Source organism: Apteryx mantelli, chromosome 4 (genome assembly GCF_036417845.1).
Source record: "Apteryx mantelli isolate bAptMan1 chromosome 4, bAptMan1.hap1, whole genome shotgun sequence".
Lineage (NCBI taxonomy): Eukaryota > Metazoa > Chordata > Aves > Apterygiformes > Apterygidae > Apteryx > Apteryx mantelli.
Window position 1 is genome coordinate 70,525,760 of NC_089981.1, and position 9,866 is coordinate 70,535,625.

Genomic DNA, 9,866 nt, shown 5'->3' on the forward strand with positions numbered 1-9,866 from the left:
ATTCAAGGTATTACCTTCACCTCAGTGTCAAAGTATATTATTTTGATAAGTTAATATATAACAAGATACTTTTTGGTTTATTAATAATGCCCATATAAATTAATGTCTAGATGATAGGCAGGCAAATGTAATTATCTTAATTAGCCTATTTTATCTTCATTAGAGATTTATTCGGTATTAACTCCATTATTTTCCCAGTATTGTTCACCATGTTTGCTAATGGTTTACTGCATAAAGGGAGGAGTGTCATTCCTTCCATTTATCTCCCTTGTCAAACAGCAATACCAGCATAGAAGTCAGACATTTGACGTTTAAATACACTTTTTTTTATTTAGGTGTATTTGCGCTTGGATCAGCCTGTAACAGCTTTAAACCTTTTCAAGCAAGGATTAGATCGATTTCCTGGAGAAGTGGCTCTTCTTTGTGGAATTGCCAGGATCTATGAGGTATGCGCATACTGTACAATCTGTAATGTGGCCAAGGTTAGCTGCCTGAGCAAGAAAAAGAGCCAATTGTTCAATATACCTGTAACGTCATGAAAAATTAACTACACTAATTTCCAGTATCACTAATGCAAACCAGGTTACATTACACAAAGAAGCTACCAAAGTAATGTCAGGGAAGCCTTGCAGGCTTGTTTGTTTGACTGGTTAATCACACCAGTGAGATCCTACTTTTCCTTGTTCAGACACACAGAAGCAAGCCCACATTAAGTCAGGTGATCCAGAAGCCGTCCACGTAGCTATGTCTGCTTCATATATTTTTCATTGGACTAAAACTGCTTGAGTCACCAACAGCCTGTTGGCAGGATTAAACAGCAAGATAGTCTGCAGATCAATGCTGTCTTTATTAGTCCTGTAAGTCACTGTTAATTTCTTAAGCCAGTGAGAACAGTTGGAATGTGAATGTTTCTTAGTTTAGGAAGCAATTTTATTTTAAAGACGACTAGTTTTAAAGTAGTGCTTTTGTTTCAGGTGGGTAGCCACATATTTTGCATTTTAAAAATACGTATTTTCATATCAAGCAGCAGGCTTAAAAATTTGTGTTATACTGAGTTTTGGTAACGATGCTATTCCAAAACAAATATTTTGTTCAAAGTCATAAATTTTTTGTCTACATCCATACCTGGCGTTCTTGCCTGTTCTCATCATTCTCATCTAACCCCTAGGAATGAATCCATTTTCATGTTAAATGCTTTTTGTCCTTTAGCAAGGAAGAAAACATCTGCATAATTTTTGGAGGCCTTTCTTTCTGAATTGTTAAGCAGTTTTTAATGTGGATATTATTTTGCAGAGCCATACAAAACATTACATAACCCTTTAAGGAATTCTTAAAGAGCAGTATATAGTTGACATGATACAGTTTTGCGCCGATGCCTGAGTGCAGGATTATAGCTTCATGAGCAAAGATTTATACTGCAGCACAGGACTGTTCTTGTTACCTGCACTCACAAGTGGAATATATGTATCAGGCATCTTAAGAGCTTTTCTTCTGTGTCACTACCTTTTGACAATGGAAAGAGTTGCAGACCTTTTCTTGGTTTAAAAAAAGAGCTTCTATTTATAAAGGGACTAATTTAGTATTATTTCCTTTAATCAAAGGAAGTGCTATTTTTCAGAGCTAAATGTGCATGTGCTGCTAAAATTAACTAAAAGCTTATTCTTTAGTCAGGTGGAGAGTACAGTGTATCTACAGCACATAGTTAGAAAATGTTCCTCTCTAAATGTAAAAATATTTTTGACCATTTTAATTTACTTTATTCTAATAGGGGGTGGGTCATCTCGTGACTTTCACTCCTCAAAAACAGTATGACTTTGTTTAGAGCAAAAAGTCCACCCTAATTCATCTTCCAGCTAGCATACATCCAAGCATATGTTTTGATACAATACAATTGTCTTAACTGGCACATCCTAATAAATACAAGTTTTGGTAATTAATCCATGATTCCTGTTTTCAAAGGCACATAATAATACTTCATATGCAGTTACATTCTCATTTATGGTCAAACCATTTAATGAATTAATTTACAAAGCATTAAAAATAAAAATCAATTGTACAATACTATTTATCATGGGACATTGTACCAAAAATAGCAAATACCCATTGCACATGCTAAATTTATGACCAGTATTAAAAAAAGAAACTCTTCCTGTACCAGTGGTATCCAGTTATGACAGGTGCAGCTAGCCCTGAAAAAAATCAATGAACATTCTTCTCGTGGTTGTGAGTATGTCACTTGTGGAGATGCCAATTGGTGATGTTGCATTGATCAGAGAACAGTAACAGCATATATAATTAATCTCAGGTAGTTAAGTACTGTACAGGGCACAGATCAAGCACTCTGTAGATTGTCATTTTAACAAGTTTCATAATAAAAATTAGTTATACAAAGTAGAATTAATCTTATTTTTTCCCCATTGTATAGGAAATGAACAATATCTCCTCAGCTGCAGAGTACTACAAAGAAGTCTTAAAACAAGACAATACTCATGTGGAAGCCATTGCATGTATTGGCAGTAACCATTTTTATTCAGACCAGCCCGAGATAGCTCTGCGGTTTTATAGGTATCTAAACTTGGAGGGGAGGGGGGGATCAGGGAGTAGGAAGCTGGACACATAGGAGGGTAATGTAAAGGGTTGATTTTTGTTATGCTGATAGCAAAATAAGAGTATTAGGAGATAGGCATGGAAAGATAAGCAAGCATTTGGAGAAATATCACCATATAATCAGCATACCAACTTATGCATCTTCTCTACCAGTGGTAGTTACATCTCTTTTAAAAACTTGTAATCATTGCATGCAAAGTGTGCAGAAGTATCAACATAGAAGATTACCAAAATAGTTGATTATCTGATTAATAAACAAGAAATGATCTTTCACAGCATGAGGCCTTTCTCAATTTCATTTGCATTTGGGAAGCCCATGGACTTTCTATTTAGCCCTTTGAAAAGGAGCAGTCTTTGAAAAGCTCCATTTAAAGTCATGTGCAAAGTGACCACAGAATCCCTTGCTTGAATGTGGGCTGGTGTTCCCCCCATGCTTTACTGAAAGCAATAAAAAGACAGTGTTAAACCATGCTACTTACTTTTCATCTGAATACAGTCAGAGTGTAAAGGAGCCTGACTCATGTTGCCAAGTCTAAGAGCAGATGAAGTCAATGTAAGCGCTGCCATGTCATTTCTGTAGTACCTGAGCTCTTCTATGCTTTAGGTTCACAAATAGACAGCCATGCTGCACAAAGCAGCCCAATTTTTCTCTGGCCCTCTTAGCACACCTGTTTTTCCTGTAAATATTAATAAACAGAATTTTTATAAAACATCTCCATCCTAAAACACACATTAAACAATCTATTTGAATCAAAATCTGTGGGTTATGCTTTAAATATAATATTAAAGTAGATTTGTATACTAAATGTACTAGTAGTGATTAGAGTAGTGCTGTAGGACAGGAATCAAGCAAAAAAAAAGAAATCTGAGGAGTTATTATAAAAGTAACTACAAAAAGTTACGGCTTGATTAAGGTTAAGGGATTGGAGAGGAGAGATGGAGAAAGAGGGAGTCTACATACAGCTCTGACTTTAACAGTAAAGTCAGATCATGTGGCACAGTCAAAAACCCAAAGGTTTTCTGATTTACACAGAGAATGTTTTGCACAACTTTGATTCTACTAATCAAAAATGCCCTGCACTGCCCTTCAAGAAATCTTTACCAAGTGTAAGACTGTAACAAAAAAGTCTGAAATAGCAAAATAATGTACTTGGCTATTGCGCCCTTGGGGGACTGGGAAAAGGGAGAAGAGAATTTCATCATTTAGAATAGAACCTATATATATAACTAATCCAAAAAATAGATTTAACAAATATTTTCTCTCAATATAGACGGCTCCTGCAGATGGGTGTTTACAACTGCCAGCTTTTTAACAATCTTGGCCTCTGTTGCTTCTATGCCCAGCAATATGATATGACACTAACTTCATTTGAACGTGCACTTTCTTTGGCTGATAATGAGGAGGAGACAGCAGATGTGTGGTACAACTTGGGACACGTGGCTGTGGTATGAAAAAATATTAACAACTTTTCTGAATAAATATTTTACAAAATGAAAAAGTAACTGGAAAAAGAGTAGCTTGGAAGTAATCATTGCCCTAGCTTGAAATAAAGTACAAAAACTGATATAGTACAAGATAAAGTAAAGTACAGTATAAATTTAATTAAGGGGTTATTTGCACTTTCAGAAAGAGAAAGAAGCAAGAGAAGAGTTCTGTACATCTTCACAGAATGTGGCTTCCTCCTGCTAAAAGATACTCCCTCCGCACTCTCTTTAACCTTCCTTTCCAAAAATTTGCAACTCGTACAAGACCCTTGAGGGCCTTTGTTGCAACATAAGCTAATTTGACAAAAAAATAATTCAAGATATTTTGGGTTTTATTTGATGTGGAGTATTAGGTGGATTCTGTTGCCATAAAAATACATATTCAACAGCATGTTGCAGACATTAAAGTGCTACACACATTATAGTTGAGAGGGCAAGTTCCTCTGCCTTATACACAGCAATAGAAATATTTTGTAACTGTGTGATAAAAATTGTTAACTTCCTACACTAATTTACATTCATTGCCCATTTTTGCAGATGTTCTTCTAGAAGTTGTGTTAGATTTCTCTTTAGCTGCATGCCCAGAATAAGGTTACCAAATAATTTTTTGATAGCTTCCAAATATGAGTTCCATTCAGATGCTGATTATGTTTTAACTTAAGTCAGTGAGAAACTCACCTGTTCATCTTGACTGTACTGGAACTAGGATAAACACATTAATTTATACTGCCTAAGCACTCAAATTTGAACTGATGTGCATGTATTTTTCAGCATTTGTCACTTTTAATGTTTGACCTGATGCTGTATCAGTCTTAGTCATAAAACCAGAGCTTTAAAGAGTAGTCAGTTCCTCAAAACAGAAAGTTTTATCCCCATTAATTTTAACCATCTAAAAGCTAGGCTTATATGCCCCTTTTTAATCTGCGTAGAGACAGAGAGAGGCAAGATGATTCTCCCTCTGGACATGTCTCTGGGTGTTTCTTTTGACTATATAGGGTAGCATATAGCTTAATCTTTAGATGACACTTTAGTCATCTAGAAGTTAAATTAGATGAAGTGAATCTCATTTGGATCATGGCTGTTTGTGTTGGAGAGAGAAAATTCTTTTTGGTTAAAGAATAAGAAGCATATGAGAGGAACTGGGAAGAAAGCGCATATGGTTCTAATCAGCATGTTTTTATTGAGATTTATATTCCATGGCAGTACATATGGATGAAAAGATACTAAAGACAACAAAACAGACATGTTGTTTCAAATCTTTTGACAAATTAAAATACAATCTTACTTTTAGGGGATAGGAGATCTGAATCTGGCTTACCAGTGTTTCAAGCTGACATTAGTTAACAATAACAACCATGCAGAGGCTTACAACAACTTGGCTGTGCTGGAAATGCGAAAAGGTCACATTGAGCAGGTTGGTATTAAATCTCAGCCTAAGCAGAATGCTTCCTTTGGCTCTTTTGTACTTAACAAGCCTGTCCTTTCCCTGAGATGGAGGCATCATGTGAGTCTCTAGCTCACTATTCCAGGCAAACAACATGGATAAATTTTATGCTTGTTTCAATGTAACCTCCACATCCTCAGGTCATCCCCCATGAAGTTCCCCAGATGAAGTTCAGTTTTAGTTTCGGTTTCATGGTCAGTCAGTTTACAGACATGTAAATCCCAGGTGGCATTTATATCCAGTTATAGCTGGGGAGGTGGTGATTGCTAATAATTAGGACTGGATAGCCCTTCCGTTACAATTGTTTCCAACCTTCCTAGTTTTCAGCTTAAAATTTTCTGTTTTCTTCCATTGTATCACATGTATCATAAAAATTCAGAGTCATCATGGCAATAAAAGTATGCATAGAAGAATGAACACATGTGAAGATATTTTGCTTATTTTGGATTTTATTTTATTTCACAATGTTATTCCTAAATATTATGTGTACTCAAAGTTGCTGGACTGAGGAAGTTTTAATAAGTTCTTATCTCAGCCTTCCCAAATAGGTTACAGATATCTTTGTTATTAAAAGATCTGATATGTTCCCAAACTTTTTAGTAGTTTTTAATACTACTAACTTGCTAGTCAGAAAGAAGAGTGACTGCTGGTGCCAACTGACTGGATTGTTTAGTGTTTAACAGAGTACTGTCAATCTTGACAGCTTCAAAAAGGATCCCTTAATGGTTTGTTTAAAAATCCACCCCAGTCCCAAACATTTTTTCTCTCTTTCTTTCATGGGAGAAAGATTTTACTGTCATTTCTGCAGAAGTCTGGACAAATTAGGCTGAGCAAACCAGAATGCTGGGTCATTTGGGAGATTGGATAGTCACACACACACCTCTCCATCCTTCAGTTCTCCCTGCAGCCCTGAGGAAAGAGAGCAAGGAAAACTCTGCTCTCCAGACACTGTGGTGGGCAGGACTCTTGGCAATTTCAATCCCTTGCCAGCACACAGGATCAAATTGGCAGGGAGAGTAAAGCAGAGGCATAATATTTAATGTATTTTGCTTTACCTAGTTACCTAGTTCACCTTGATCTCACAGTGTTTTTTTAAGCTACTAGGAAGTGTGAAAACAATGTGTGAAAACAGTGTAAAGGCTTTCATTACAAATTTAGAATGTGAAGATCATGTCAGTTAGCTTTTCAGGGATGCTTATGATTCTGCATCATTAATACCCAGTGCTTTAAATAGCAGTAGGAAAATACAGTAGGATTTTAAATTCTTTTTGTTAATGAATATATTCTGTTTCATATTTAGAACTGAATTGCCTGACTATATATGGTCCCAACACAGCCCTTTTAACTCAGCCAAGAGTTTTACTCATTTCAGTCCTATTAAATTGTTTTATGCCTAGATGTACTAGAGGTATAACTTTTATGTAGTTGAAGATGGCTTTATTATTAAAGGCTTATACACAACCCAGTATGATTTCTTTAGAGCATGAAGAAAGATGCATTAGCTTCTTGTCACCCACCCTCCCTCCCTCACATATTTCACTACATTTTTGGTTTTTTTCCTCTGCATAGGCAAGAGCTTTGCTACAGACTGCTTCATCTTTAGCACCTCATATGTATGAGCCCCATTTTAATTTTGCAACACTCTCAGAGAAGGTAATGCACTATCCTATTCTTGTAATCTAAAAATTGAGCCTTTGATGGAATGGTTGGGTTTTATTATTATTATTATTTTAAAGAATCCAAATAGGTAAGACAAAAGAATACAGAGTGCCTAAACTCAAGATAAAACTAAAGTTATATTTTCATTTTAATACCCAGCAGCTTTGAGTGAAAGCAGTCATTCAAATGTTTGCTTTTGAGAATAAGTGAAGCCAACTCATATAATTATATATAACAATATATTTAACAACTTATATAACTATACAGGAATTTTAGTATTTCTCCAAATGTGCAGAAGATTAACAATTCCATCTACAGTCTTTACAATCATTGGCTTTTTCAGAACATGAAGTGAATGGTATCAGGTGATTTATCAGTAATGATAGAAAGAATATCAATTGTTCAGTCCATGATCTTAGTGATCTCAAAAGGAAATTCTCTTCAGCTTTATGACCTTTGAATTTTGTGTGTTAATAATTTCTTTCATAAGGGGTGCCTCAGATACTGAATTAACATTGTATCTGACATTCTTATTCCTATTAATAAGGAGAAACTTGTATAAGTCCTAAAATTTTACAAGAAGAAATTACTTCTTTGCTTGTGCCTACACCTTAAATATTCTGTTATGAGTGTATGCTGTGTGGGCAGCCCAGCTCCTACAGATACTGAAGTACATGCGTCAAGAAGAGAACAACCCATTAATTTGTAAGCATATCCTCTCCATTGTGAAACATAAGATGGTTTTGGAATAATTGCATTTTATACTTACAGATTAAGGGGCAAATCCTAGTCTGTAAATGGCCTATTAGGTAGTTTTTGCACAGAGGAACTGCACAGGCTGTGGGAGAAGACAGATGCAGCTTGCAATATTGCTTTATGCAGCTTGCTAACGCAGTCCACATATTCAGTGTAAGGCCATGGTTTACAAGACGTAAACACTCTGGCCAGTACCCCGGGTTTCTTCCCCTGCAGAGAATTCTTGCCACACTGTAGCTTTGTGGTCACTTGCACACAGGCAACCCAGCTCTCCTACTACAGCTTTCTGTAGCTTTTTCCTATCCATCCAGGAGCTGAGTTCCCAAATGTTTTGGTCCTTTTTTGCTGAACCCCCCCCTTCTGAGATGCACTTCTTATGTACACTTCCCCTTCCAAAAACGATTGCTATTTTGGAAAAAATAAATAAGATTCCCTAAGTAGGGAACCATGTGGAAGCATGCTTCTAAAAGCAGGAGAATAGCAGCATACAGCTCATCAGCTCTGTAATACGATCATGCTCTTCTCCTTGATGAAGCAGGAAATCACAGGGAGTTGCTGCCTTTACAAAAGCAAAGTACTGCTGATTGGCTCTATCTTGTCTTTGTGTAGAACAACACTCATATTGAGTTTAAAATCTTTAATTTTTTTATTTCTCCTTGCTTCAAGCACTGGGCATGATGTACCTTGTTGTACAGTCTCCAAAAAGTTGAGTAAGGGTGTATAAAAGTCACTGTCTTGATGAACCCCTCCCCTTCAAATCACACAGCTGTCTTTTTCTCCCCATCCCTTGAAGTTTGTCCCCTTCCCTTGAAGGGAGAGGGAAGACATAACACTAAGTTTGAAAGCCTCCATACTGTACCAGGGTCATTTGTTCAGTCTCAGGACCTATGTTTAAACATTTGTGAATATCAGAAATGTACTGTACAGAATACATGGCATAAATATTGCAGTGCTTGGCTCTGTAAAATGAGTTTGTTTCTCTTACAGATTGGAGATCTTCAAAGGAGTTACATAGCTGCTCAGAAGTCAGAGGAAGCATTTCCAGACCATGTTGATACACAACAGCTCCTCAAACAGTTGAAAGAGCACTTTGCTATGCTCTGATGACATATTTTTTATTGTGTAAAAACAATTCAAAATCAGCCAGAATTGATGTCTAGTACATTAAAAAAAAAACAAAAACCTCAAAGTAAACAGATATACTGTACTTAATCCGTCCCTGTGGCAAAACCTGTGCTCCTTTTGAGTAGCAGGAAAGATTTAAGAATCCTAATTAGTTTGTGTCATCTTTAAACGTATCACTTTTTGAAATGCAGCCAGAACACATGTTGCAACTATATACAAGAGCGAGTGTAATAGTGGCAAGATACTGCCACTGGGACAGCTTTGAAATAGTTGTCTGGTATAATAGCAAGTAAGTCTCCATTTAATATTAATGAACTTTTTAAAGAATTTGTTCTGACTTTTCTGCAGAAAAAAGTGTTTTTAAATATTCATGTGTGACAATCTGTCAGGCAGTATGGAGTAAGAATACTTCATAATTGGTCTTCGAACCTGGCTTTTGATACTGTGCTTTCTTACTGAACATTAAGTTTTAAAACTGAAGTACTTAAAATGCGTTTAAAATACACATGCAAAGCAGAAGTTCATCTATTGCTTGTTGTACCACAGGAATGAAATAAATTCCAGTTTGTATAGTTTGTCTCCTTTGTTTATATAAATTAAAATTACATCCTTATTGCCTTGAAAAGTCAGAGATCTTGAAGTATTTTGAAAGACTCAGCAGAACTGATACTAAATAGCACAGTAATAGCTTCTCTCCCAAGAAGAAAGTGCAATCTTCATTTCAGCAAGGGAAAAGGGTGCTTAGAAGCTTGCAGTGGTAAGTACTAACCATTGAGAACAAGACATTGAA

General features: G+C 36.1%; 1 protein-coding gene across 3 annotated transcripts in view; it reads left to right on the forward strand.

Annotated features, from left to right (window-relative positions):
* TTC8 (tetratricopeptide repeat domain 8) overlaps positions 1-9,648 on the forward strand; it is a 45,180-nt gene extending 35,532 nt beyond the window's left edge. Inside the window, exons 10-15 of one of the 3 annotated variants that reach the window (XM_067296905.1) lie at positions 336-446; positions 2,426-2,565; positions 3,879-4,053; positions 5,384-5,506; positions 7,106-7,189; positions 8,939-9,648. In XM_067296905.1, the coding sequence (XP_067153006.1) occupies positions 336-446; positions 2,426-2,565; positions 3,879-4,053; positions 5,384-5,506; positions 7,106-7,189; positions 8,939-9,055 (750 nt within the window). In that variant the 3' untranslated portion in view covers positions 9,056-9,648. The remainder of the gene's footprint in view (positions 1-335; positions 447-2,425; positions 2,566-3,878; positions 4,054-5,383; positions 5,507-7,105; positions 7,190-8,938) is intronic. The other 2 variants (XM_067296906.1, XM_067296907.1) reach the window with 2 other exon arrangements.
* The last annotated feature ends 218 nt before the right edge of the window (positions 9,649-9,866 follow it).